At 39.6% G+C, this 13599-nt stretch overlaps 1 protein-coding gene across 1 annotated transcript; it reads right to left on the bottom strand.

Moving 5' to 3' along the window:
- Positions 1–4817: 4817 nt before the first annotated feature.
- On the bottom strand, positions 4818–13327 carry LOC137022681 (extracellular calcium-sensing receptor-like). The gene is made up of 6 exons (XM_067389116.1): positions 13104–13327; positions 12607–12901; positions 11656–12441; positions 11285–11506; positions 10844–10967; positions 4818–5716 (listed from the first exon to the last, which is right to left on the bottom strand). Exons 1-6 carry the CDS (start codon positions 13325–13327, stop codon positions 4818–4820), a joined length of 2550 nt encoding a protein of 849 aa, XP_067245217.1.
- Positions 13328–13599: the final 272 nt, after the last annotated feature.

Raw genomic sequence — 13599 nt, forward strand, 5'->3', positions numbered from 1 at the left:
ACAACTGGCAGTGGGAGGTTTCTGGTGAGGCAAACAGGTCTACCTGAGCCTCTCCGAATTCTCTCCAGATCAGCTGAACCACCTGGGGGTGGAGTCGCCACTCTTCTGGCAGCGCAGCTCGTGATAGCTCGTCCGCCACACGGTTGAGCACACCGGAGACATGAATGGCGCGAAGCGACCTCAGATGCTTCCGACTCCACAGGAGGAGATGGCGGGCGAGTTGCGACATGCGACTGGCTGAGGTGTCTGAGCACCAAATCCCTGTGTTTGCACAACTGATCCCGGGACTGTGCTAGAATGAGCCAGTCGTCGAGATAGTTGAGAATGCGAACACCCTGTTCTCTCATGGGAACAAGGACTTTCGTGAAGACCCTCCACGACTTTCGTGAAGACGCGGGGAGACAGGGCCAGCCCGAAGGGTAGGACTCTGTACTGATATGCTCGACCTTCGAACGCGACTCTAAGGAATGGCCTGTGTCGCGGAAGAATTGAAACATGGAAGTACGCGTCCTTCAGGTCAATCGCTGCAAACCAATCTTGGGGACGGATGCACTCGAAAATGCGTTTCTGCGTGAGCATTTTGAATGGTAGCTTGTGGAGGCTCCGATTCAGGTCCAAGATCGGTCGTAACCCGCCGCTTTTCTTGGGTACAATGAAGTAGGGGCTGTAGAACCCAGACCTCAAATCGGCTGGAGGGACCGGCTCTATTGCGTCCTTCGCCAGTAGGACTGCGATCTCTGCACGCAGGACAGGGGCATCGGCATCTTTCACTGTAGTGAAGAGGACGTCCCTGAACTTGGGGGGGGGAAGCCGGGCGAACTGAATCGCAAAGCCGACCCTGATGGTCCGAAGGAGCCAGCGAGACGGACTGGGGAGCGCTAACCCGGCTCGCAGAGACCGTACAAGCAGGACCAAAGGGACCACCGGTGTACCCGCAGCAGGGCAGCGAGGTGGAACACAGGGACGCGGCTCGGGGGGCTCTCTTTGTGAGGCGGCCCGAAGCGGCGTCACAGTGTGCTAGGCAACACTTACCTGGCTCCACGGATGGACAGAGGGAGCCGTCGAGCCTTTGGCTGCCCGCTGCTCGCTGCTGTCCGCTGGCGACAGAAGAGGGGGATGAGAGTGGTGAGGTTTTTCTCCTCCCACTGCTCTCCAAACCCTCTTCAGACCTGGAAATGGAGGAACTGCTCTTTAAAATTTGGGTACTGCTGCCTCTTGGGTCAGTGGTGGAACAGAAACAAACCCAATAAAGGATTTACCACCTGGCCCTCCTCCAGGGGTGGAAGAGCAGCCCCAGCCATCTCTGGGTCGCCCGTCTCAGGGGTGATTCTCACCAACCAGTTAAACAGCTGCAGAGACGGGAGGCGTCATCTCCCCGCAATGGATACAGCAGAGCCTGCTGGGCCGGAGTTTCTTGCAGGGGACGACACCCTTGGCGACGAGCAGACTGAGGGGCGGCCCAAGAGGAACTCAATGGTTTGTCATGGGAAGCTCCCCGATCCGCTACTAACTGAGGAGAACCGCTGGGCTCAGTCCTCGACAGTGTCACCGAAAGGCCACCTCGTAAGATGGGAGCATTGAGAAAGCATTTAGCTTGACAACCTCTCACACCTCACAAGGTAAGCCAGGGGGCACTTCTGGACCACGGAGGTGGACATCATCTGGCTGAGGGCCTGCGCCGTGACTTTGATCACGGTTAGTCAACAAGCGCAGCTCAACCCCAGCACAGAACTACCCTCATGCAAAAAGAGTGCCTTGGCCTCACATGCAGGGTGGGTGTGGTCTGTGTACAGCCACCCCATCCAAGAGGGTAGTGAGAGAGGAAAAACTTATGCAGATTGGCACCTTTGACATTCCATATTTATGGCACCAATATACCCCCATACTGCCAAGTTTTCCATGCACATCTGGAAGACCCAGGAAAGCATGGCTGTAAACTCTGAATCTGAGTCAGCATAAGCACACACCATTACAGTGGGCAGCGTCACCCTCATTTCCAGAGCATAACAGCACTCTCTCCGATGCTGCAATCGACGTCTGTCCCTCAGCTGGAGCTCTGAATGAAATGCTAGGTTCCCCTATGAAAAGGACCAGCAATCCAATCCAGAAACTGCACAGCTTGCAATGCGCTAGAGAGGGAGGGGCCCTAGGGGGTTGGTTCCCCGAAGGAACCCCTCAACCTCATGTCACCCAAGCCATATCAGCAAAGTAGACCTCTTCTGGTGCACCAGAGAGGGCGCTACAATGGATATTACGCAAGGGAACCGCGCATCTAGAGCGCCGAGCGAGCGCTGGGTTGCCGTGACAACCCGCACTGCAGCCCGGCAGCTCGACGGCACACGACACGCAGAGGAGCGAGAGGTTTGCTCTCGTTGATCTCCACGGTCTCCCAGAGTGTCGGGCAGACCTGCGGCTGTGCTTTTACACACAAGCGGCAGCTGGCCAACAACAGAGGGGACTCAAGCTTCCCGGAGAAAGAAGAGTCACGACCGGCGTGTCGACGTGATCATGTTCTCATATGAAAACATGAACACCCACGAACATCATTTCAGCACGTGCCCAGACTTGTGAAACGGTGATCGTGGCCGTCAGTGAGGACAGGAACGATCGCATCCAAAAACACAAGTAGGATGTCGTCTTTAAAAAGACGCGAATCTACTTGTGTAAGCTCTTTCAGGGACTTTACTCTTTTAGAAGTGCTGAAGCACGCAGGGGAACGGCCACCGCAACACAGACAGGGATTGTGTGCAGCCTGTCATGTGCTTTCTCTCTCTTTGAAGGCGCTCACTCTTACCAGCCGTAAAAACGGCTTTTCAGCGCTCAAAAGCGCACCGTACCGGCCGTGAGAACAGCCTTCTGACGCTGTCAAACAGCTATTTGCTCAAAAACGGCAAACGAAACAAAAACAGAAAAAGAGAGGACTTCCACCCCGCTGCTGTGCTGTTCGCCCGCACTCGGAAAAAAAGAGAAGTTCAACCAAAAAGCTTGACTCGTCTTCTAGCAGACACTTGCTTGCAGAGAACAGGAACAAACACCGTTCGGCTCCGAAGCGAAAAGCTGAAGATGCAACGCACCTGCTGCTCATTATATACCCGCGCTGCGAGGCGAGCAGCTGATGCATATGATTGCATGCCAATGTGCATTGGCTCGTTTTAGTTACACTCGAAGTAGATTGGCCTCTCTAGCGAGATTCCTATTCGTCGGTCTGTCCGACGTACGTCGAACGTGACCGACTGAATGGGAACTAGACTGAGAGACCTTTGCAGGTGTTTTGAGTTAATTAGTTGATTAGAGTGTGGCACCAGGTGTCTTCAATATTGAACCTTTTCATAATATTCTAATTTTCTGAGATACTGAATTTGGTAATTTCCTTAGTTGTCAGTTATAATCATCAAAATTAAAAGAAATAAACATTTGAAATAGATCAGTCTGTGTGTAATGAATTAATATAATATACAAGTTTCACTTTTTGAATGGAATTAGTGAAATAAATCAACTTTTTTATTATTATTATGATATTCTAATTATATGACCAGCACCTGTATATATATATATATATATATATATATATATATATATATATATATATATATATATATATATATACTTTTTTTTCTGGCAAGATTTTAAAATATCATATATCAACAAAAATTGTATTATAATTATATGTAGAAGTCATTGCTTTGTTATGAGAAAGAATGTCCGGAAAAATTAATTTCATTGATGTCTTTCGGAGTAACCAATATAAAGGGACCACTTTGGATCAAGTCATGCGGTCAATATCATGTGACAGGATGTGACATCACCTGCAAAGGACCACATGGTCATGAAGCAAAATAACTAACTATCCTTAACTGTTTGAAAAATGTATGTTTTCACTTGCTCATATGCATGTCCCGAAACATCAGGTCATTCAGTACAACCACTATAAAATTTGGAAAATGTAATATTTAAAAAACTTGTACTAAATATACAATGTTTGACTGTCCTTTTGCTATCTAGCTAGTATGCTTGATATCAGCCTGTTAGCATTGTATGAAAATATTGTCATTCGGTATAACCAAAAGTTTAATTTGGTAAAATTGAAATTTTGTCACCTAACTCGAATGACTTTTTGGTGACAAATTTTGTCCATCTTGTAAAAAATGAAAAAAAAAAAAAAAACAGTGTTAATTGATTATAAAAACCACATAATCTCATTGTTAACACTTCATAAAACTAAAAATTGTATATATCTCTTAAAAAATAAAAAATAATGGAGATATATTAAATATATATATATTTTTTTTTACACTTTTAAAAACCTTATTTGTCAATGAGCCAAATATGAAGTATGAGGCACAACTGTATGACATAACAGGATAAAAAGTTTGATCCATTTCGGAATGAATTTTCCGATTTTTCATATTAATTTAATATTTGATATGTTTAAGGTTACATGAATTAGTATAACATTACAAGTGTTAGAATATTATAAAGCAATGTTGAATTAAAAGTGTTTTATTTTATAGTGTTGAACTGAATGAAGTGCACACAATTATACATCTTTTACATCTATTATGATGTCAATGCTTAGTATAAAACAGAAAATGTTTATCATAATGTATTAACATGAAAATCAAGTTGTTGTTTATTTTTGTTGTTGTTGTTTTGTTTTCTGCAACAGTTGCACAATATACCAAACTGATTTGTCCATACAGCAAAAATGTGTAAATACATTTATATCGCCATGAGAGCTGACACAGTAAATCATAGCATGTGCAATATCTAACAATGATTGATATCTAATAGAGTTGTGTGTCTTAGTGGACTTTTGTTCATGCTTTACCCATTAAGTGTTTTTTAGTATTCTGATCTGGCCTAAATACAATAATGAAACACTTAGGAGCAAAAATACAGAGAATCAGACCAAAGCTGGAAGCTAAAATGGCAAATATCTCCACAGCTACAGTAAATTTCCCTGGAGAGCTGACATAAGCTGGAACAAACGTGATCCAAACAGCACAGAATATGATCATACTGAATGTGATGAATTTAGCTTCATTGAACTTATCAGGAAGTTTCCGGGCCAGAAAAGCTAATATAAAGCAAAGGAAAGCAAGAAGGCCAATATAACCTAGTACAGCCCAGAAACCAATAGCTGATCCTAAACCGCATTCTAGAATGATCTTTTCTTTGTAGTGTTGCATATTATTGTAGGGAAAGGGTGGGGATATTGTTAACCAAAGCACACATATAAGAACCTGTACAAGGGTGAAACTAAAAACACTGAGTCTCTGTTGAGGAGGCCCGAACCATTTCATAACATTACTTCCTGGAAGTGTAGCCTTGAAGGCCATTAATACCACTATTGTTTTCCCAAGAACACAGGAGATACAGAGGACAAAAGTGATGCCAAATGCTGTGTGACGGAGCATACAGGACCACTCAGTGGGCCGACCAATGAAAGTAAGTGAACAGAGGAAACACAGAGTCAATGAGAAGAGCAGCAGGAAGCTCAATTCTGAGTTGTTGGCTCTTACTATAGGAGAAGCTCTGTTTTTGTATAACACCAAAGTAATGCTCAAAGCCACTAAAGAGCCTGCAATAGAGGAAGCAGCCAGTATAATCCCAAGGATTTCATTCCAGGATAGAAACTCCACCGGTTTAGGAAGACACTTGTTCTTCTCATTATTAGGCCAGTACTCAGGTAGGCATTTGTGACAATCTAAAGAATCTGTAAAATAAAAATAAGACTACACTGTTTTGAAATGAACATCCCATATGGTCATTTTGTCCTGTAAATTATTTTTAAAAATACATTAAAATGAAATTCAAATATACAATGACTTGAATAACCCTCTAAAAACATTTGATATACAACCCTAAAAAAACATTTGATATACAATAATTTGTTATTATTAATGGCTATAAGTTAAAAGAATATATATATATATATATATATATATATATATATATATATATATATATATATATATATATATATATATATATATATATATATATATATAGTATGTGAACCACTTGCAGAATCTGCGAAAATCTGAATAATTTGAACAAAATAAGAGAGATCATACAAAATGCATGTTATTTTTTGTTTAGTACTGATATTTTACATAAAAGATAAGTGTGACGAGCAGGGCGGGCGAGAGCCGTGCGGGAACGGCGCGAGGCCGGTGATGCGAGTGATAATGAACATCACCTGCGAGGCGTGCCGGCTTCAAGTCTCTCACGGAGGAGCTCCGGAGGCATAAAAGGAGGAGCGACGTCAGTGAAGGACGAGAGAGGACCAGGCCTGGACTTTACATTATGTTTTATTATGTTTGTGTGGCCGGCAGACATCCGCGAGGGTCTGCTGGCTTTACTTTCGTTTTGTTTGTTTATTTTGAGATTAAAGTTTTGTTGAATGTTCGCCGGTTCCCGCCTCCTTCTTCCCACATCTACTAACCGTGTTACAATAAGATATAGTGGACAAGAAAAAAAAAGAAGAAGCTGAATTTATTAAAATCACCGTGTTCAGAAGTCCGCAAACCATAGGTTCTTAATACTGTGTGTGGTTACCTGGATGATCTATGACTGTTTTTTGTTTATTTTTGTGATGGTTGTTCATGAGTCCCTTGTTTGTCTTGAGCAGTTAAACTGAGCTCTGGTCTTAAGAAAAATCATCCAGGTCCTGCAGATTCTTCAGGTTTTTAAGCATTTGAACCCTTTCCAGCAGTGGCTGTATGATTTTGAGATCCATCTTTTCACACTGGGGACAATTGAGGAACTCAAACACAACTATTAAAAAAGGAAAAAAATGAATAAAATAAAAAATGAAGATGTCCCATTTTTTTTTTTTTTTTTTTTTTCATTTAGTGCTGCCCTTCAGAAGCAACAGAAGATACTTGTTTGATGCATGTTTCCAAGAAGACAAATTAAGTACAATTTACCTTGATCTTCAAATTCAAAAAGAAAAAAAAAAAAATCCTTGAAACTGAAGAATCTGCAGGACCTGGAGGATTTTTTTCTAAAGATCAGAGCTCAGCTTAACTGCTCAGGACAAACAAGGGACTTATGAACCACCACCAAAAAAAAAACAAAACAAAACAAACAAAACAAAACAAAAAACAGTCATAGATCATCCAGGTAACACACAGTATTAAGAATCAAGGGTTCACAAACTTTTGACCGGGTCCATTTTAATAAATTCTGCTAGTTTTTTTAAAAAGACTATATATAGTCTTTTAAATCCATTCACTGATATAAACATAATTTTGTTTGTTATTTGTATTATCTTTACCCAATTAACGTTATGTATTACCTAATAGCCTACTTACAGTACCATGTGTTTTTTTTAACTATTGGAAATACCCAACAGTCATGCCAATAAAGCTTTGATTATATGAATAGGTGCACTGGATTTTTATAGGAGGTTCACTTTAGGGAAATAACATAATTCAATTTATTTAGGTATAATGGGAATAATAATAATAATAATAATAATAATAATAATAATAATAATGCCACGATCAGTGAATGAATTTAAAAGGCTGTGAGATGGGATGGATAAAAATGTTTTCTTGTAGGCCTATATTATTTAATGTTACATATTTTTTTATCAATTATTGATACTAACAAACTTCATTTGAATGCTGTCTATAGGTAGCATTGCATGCAACACAATAGGCTATAATATATTAAAATAACCATGTTTTTAATTCCGCCCCTTATTTTGTCATTCTTACTTAAAAAGAAATATTATTATAGGCCTATCCATTTCTGATAATTCCAGGCTGCTATGGTCACGCAGGTTGTTTACACATTTAGATCGCCGCCATAAGAAATAGATATCTGGCACGGGTGTTTTGGTTTTGTGTTCATGTTTTTGATTTCATGTCTTTTATTTTATAGTTTGATTTATGTTGCTTGTTTGTGTCATGCTTCCCTTGCTCCTCATGTTCTCCCTTAGTCCATGGCTGCATCCGAAAACTGGAAAATGCTGCCTTCTTAGGACACATTTCAAAGTAGTAAGGCATTAAGGCACGTCCGAATCCAATGTTAGCTTCACTTCCTGTCTCATGAGATACCTTCCTCAGATCAATTTTTGAAGGAAGCATGGATGTATCCTTAGCTGCCTTTGATATCCCACAATCCTGTGCTTTCCATTCTGTGACAGTTGAGCTAGAAAAATAAAGATGGCGTCCGAAAGTTGCGTTTGCTGCTCAGTTTGTGTATAAATGTACGATTTTGACCAACGTATTTCAATTTTTTTATATTATTTCTATTGAGAAATTACTACTGTAATAATTAAATATTTGTTTAGTTCTCACCAAAGCTCGCACTATATTGCTGTAGATCATTAAACTGTTACGCTGCCTCAGAAGTCTGTCCGAAATCAGTTTCGTAAGGTACCTTCATGTACAAACGCTGCGGTACAAGTCATTCTCTTATAAGACAGCTACCTAGGTTTTCGGACGCAGCCCATGTGTCATATTCTCATTGTTTGTTCATGGTCATGTGTTTCTGAGTTCTGTTCTGTCACTGGTTCTCATGTTCCTTGTGTCACTTCCCCATTGGTTGTCTTGTCACGTCATGTCTTAGTTCTTGTATTTATAGCCATTGTCTTCCCCATGTTCCTTTGTCATGTATGGTAAATGTAATCTGCTGTCGGTGAGTCATTTAGTTCAAGTCAAGTCTGTTCATGTTCAAGTCTGCTCATCATCAAGTCTGTTCATGTGAAGTGGTTACGTTGTTTGTTTGTTCACTTTCATTCAATAAACTACACATGGGTTCATCATGTCACTACGCTTGCCTCCAGTGGACTCCTGTTACAGAATACACGACCAACTATGGACCCAGCAGTTTCTCAGCTCTTGAATCTTCATCAAGAGGGAAGAGCTATTGAGGATGTCAGGGATTTTTTGTGTTCCATTGATCATGTACTCTGGGATGAGACTTATTTAAAACGGTGCTTTGAATGTGGATTGGATGATGATCTTGCTGAACTCATGCCCTCGGTAGAACACATGACTAGACAACCAATGGGGAAGTGACACAAAGAACATGAGAACCAATGACAGAACAGAACTCAGAAACACATGACCATGAACAACCAATGAGAATATGACACATGAACTAAGGGAGAACATGAGGAGCAAGGGAAGCATGACACAAACAGGCAACATAAATCAAACTACAAAATAAAAGACATGAAATCAAAAACATGAACACAAAACCAAAACACCCGTGACAATATTGTTCCCTCAACATGAAGTCACGACCATGAGAAAAATCGTAGAACAAATTATTAAATGCTACTAACATTATAAATAAATAAAAAAGTAAAAGTCAATAGAAATAAGTCTTACTGATGTTTATAAATTATTAATTCATGATATTAATTTTTTTTAAAAAAAACACTACCTTGAGAAATATATTTCACGTTTTTTAAAATAAAGATTATGTACAAACACATGTATTAAATCACATGATTGCAAGGTGTAAAGGAAATATAATTACTTTTTGGTTGTTGTTTCATATATATACAGTACAGTCCAAAAGTTTGGAACCACTAAGATTTTTAATGTTTTTAAAAGAAGTTTCGTCTGCTCACCAAGGCTACATTTATTTAATTAAAAATACAGTAAAAACAGTAATATTGTGAAATATTATTACAATTTAAAATAACTGTTTTCTATTTGAATATATTTCACAAAGTAATTTATTCCTGTGATGCAAAGCTGAATTTTCAGCATCATTACTCCAGTCTTCAGTGTCACATGATCCTTCAGAAATCATTCTAATATGATGATCTGCTGCTCAAGAAACATTTAATGTGTACAATTGTACAAAATATTTGTGTACAATATTGTTTTTTTCAGGATTATTTGATGAATAGAAAGTTCAAAAGAACAGTGTTTATCTGAAATCTAATCTTTTGTAACATTATAAATGTCTTTACTTGATTGATTTAATGCATCTTTGCTGAATAAAAGTATTCATTTCTTTAATTTATTTTCAAAAAAAAAAATAAAAATAAAAATTCTGACCCCAAACTTTTTGAACGGTAGTGTATAATGCTACAGAAGCTTTGAATTTCAGATAAATGCTGTTCTTTTGAGCTTTCTATTCATCAAGGAATCCTGAAAAAAAAAAAAGTACACAACTGTTTTCAACATTGAAAATAATCATAAATGTTTATTAAGCAGCAAATCAGCATATTAGAATGATTTCTGATGGATCATGTGACACTGAAGACTGGAGCAACGATGCTGAAAAATTCAGCTTTGCATCACAGGAATAAATTACTTTTTCAAATATATTTAAATAGTACACAGTTATTTTAAATTGTAATAATGTTTCAAAATATTACTGTTTTTTACTGTATTTTTAATTAAATAAATGTAGCCTTGGTGAGCAGACGAAACTTCTTTTAAAAACATTAAAAATCTTAGTGGTTCCAAACTTTTGGACTGTACTGTATTTTTTATTTATTTTTTTTCTCGTAAAATAAATAAAAATATTAAAATACAAATTTGGGTTAAAATTATTTGATAACACTATGTTTTTCAGTGCCCTTGTTATGCATGTTCTACTTACTGTACAAATAACGATAAAGTATGACTAATTATGAGCATCTAATCCTTAAACCAAATGCTAACCTTTACTAGTATGTATGTTGTTAATTAACATCACTTAGCTTATAATTGTATAAATACACTGTAACAAGGACACAAATAATAAAAGCAAATATTTCAAGAACTTTGCATGTTTTTCAAGCTAGATCTTTAAAATATTTTAAAACAGACTCTCATTGAGCATTGTATGTATGATTAATTCAAGAATGTCCAGTAAAAATAACCTGTCTCATTGCTGATCTCTCCTTCTGCACAGTTAATGCAGTCGTAGCAGCAGACAGGCCTTCCCTTTTTCACAGCCTTCCTAGTACCTGGATGACAGCTCACACTGCACACAGACACAGGCACCTGCAGGTGACAAAAACACAGAGCATCAAGGTCAAAAATTAAACAAGGAAGGCTACTGCATATTATTTATAATTGTTTATAAATATTTATAATTTAATTCTGGGATGGGCAACTTCAGATGGTCACTGTACTGCAGAGTTTAGCTGCAACGCCAATAAAAATCTCACCTGCCTATTGCTTTCTATTAATCCGGAAGGCACTGATTAGCTTCAGGTGTGTTTGATTAGGGTCAGAGCTAAACTCTGCAGGACAGTGGCCTTTCTGGACCGAAGCTGCCCGTCCCTGATGTAATTATAGACATCAAATTGTAGCTATACCTTTTCACTGCCATCATACCAAATGATAGTTCTGCTTAGACTGAATTCTTGGCCTTTAGGCTGGGATGCATCATATTGACCCACTGTCACAAAATGAACTGAACCATCTCCCTGAAACTGCCAATTCACAAGTTCATAGGTGGCCACGGGGTCTCCATTTGAATCAAATGAAACAGAATAATTATTTTTGGTGAAGTTCACTTGTTTGAGCTGATCAAAAACCTGCATGATGGGCATAAAAAAAAACTTGTTTTAATTTGCTGAATAATCAGTAGGCCTACTGAAATATTGGGTGTGGTTTTATAGCCCTAGATATTTTATAGCAAGCCGACATGTATTGTAATATTTAGTTCCAAGGTGAGAAAACTTACCCTATGGGGCTCAATTTTGATGTTTTTGCCACATCGTTTTTCGTTACAGACAATGCCATGGAGGGCATGAGCTATAGCATATGTGGCTTTGTACACCATGTTAGTGATCCGCAACTGGGACGTGTCTGTGTACGGGTTCTGTAATGCGCGCAGATCCTCTGTGCCATTACATGCAGGCAAAACAGTAGAAGAACCTGTCTGCTGTTTTAGACTACAGCTAAATGAGCTTTCCCAGAATTCTGTCAGCAGGGGAGATTTCAGCACCTTCGCTGGAGAGAGGTCAAATAGAAAGTTACGAAAACCCGGGATAACAGACCGCGGGATTGCAAAGCCCACGGCACCGATACACAAATTAAACCGCAGCATTTGTGGGTCTGTTACCCACGCCTCACTGCCAATCCACTGCATTGGAGGAGGAGGCTGCTGACTCAGCTCTTCTAGGAGAAATCTCATATCACCAACGGACATGAAGGCAACTATTACACGAGCTGTTGACCTACGAATGACATCTGCGACTCGTTTCAGTTTACTGCGCGGCTGGGTCCTGTAATAGGCCTCAGAATACTCCACACAAATTCCCTCCTTCTCCGCAGCCTTCAGGAATGATGCCATGCCATTGTTCCCATAGTCTGAATCACTGCACACAGCCCCGATCCACGTCCATCCGAAGCGCTTAACCATCCGTGCCAGTGCGGCTGCTTGATGGTGATCACTGGGAATGGTCCTGAAGAAAGTAGGATACTGCCGCTTGTCACTGAGACACGCACACGTAGCGTAATGACTCACCTATAGAGCACCGTTAAGAAGAAGGGGAAAAAAAAAACATTTTTTTTTTCTTTAACATGAAAGTGTCAAATGTGTCTGTTGTTACAAGTATTTTCACATTGTCATTGTCACAGTGCCAACATTTCAAGAACAAGATCAAGAAAAATAGCAATATAGAGCATGCACCTGTGGAATTCCAAAAGAACCGAAAAGTCTTGAAGTGCTTATAGCTGCAGTGGAACCAGATTCTCCAACTAGTGCGAGAACTGCAGCAGATTTTGCACAGGAATCAGTGTCATTAAATACCAGATCTAGCCCGTTGGCAAGTTGAAATGCTACTTTCATTACCATTGGCACAGAGGCACAAGAGTCATATATATGGTACCCTAATGTGATGCCCGGTAAGAGATCAGAACTGTTGTTAATCTCTTGGATGGCGAACTGTAAGACACGAGCAAAGCGCAGTGCCCTAAAGTCCATGCTGTAGAAAAGCACAAACGAAAAACTATATTATAATAAATTGTGATTTAATATGAACCTTAGTGAAATTTTTTGTTGTATAATACTTATTAACACAGTTTACATAAAGAAAAAAGACAATTATGAACAAATTCAGCACAATTAATTGAGCCCATTCAACCCTGTTCAGTTAAGAATTGTATTTAGTTTTGTCAAACTCTAACCTCCCAATGCACTCTAGTGGTTGTGGCCGTCTAATATAGGTGTGCTTCTCTGTCCTCATATAGTAATGAATGGTGAAAGCCCCTCCAATAATAAAGTCTCCATCCTTGAAGAGAGCAGGGGGCTGAGGGTCACCTTGGAGGACACAAGTGCCTAAATTAACCCCACACACAGCAGGACAGAGCCTGGTAATACACACCACTGTCAATACAAGATTTACATGCATTTCTTCTGCTAGGCAAGCAGCCACAATGTGAGGTCAGCATTGAGCCATGTTTTATATATCCACCAACCACTTCTGTTGTATGTTGTAACTCCATACAGGAAAGGGGGTGTGGTTAATATTTCTTCAATCATGGTGAGAGAATGTGTCTCATAAGTGTATCACTACATTTCAAAACACCAAAATCATTACTTGTCTTCTTTAAGGTCACCTGTCAACCCAAAACGAAATGTAATCAAGGTCAATGTGATTGGCTCGCTACAATTTATAATTAT

The sequence above is a fragment of the Chanodichthys erythropterus genome, chromosome 7 (assembly GCF_024489055.1).
Source record: "Chanodichthys erythropterus isolate Z2021 chromosome 7, ASM2448905v1, whole genome shotgun sequence".
In the NCBI taxonomy this organism is placed as follows: domain Eukaryota; kingdom Metazoa; phylum Chordata; class Actinopteri; order Cypriniformes; family Xenocyprididae; genus Chanodichthys; species Chanodichthys erythropterus.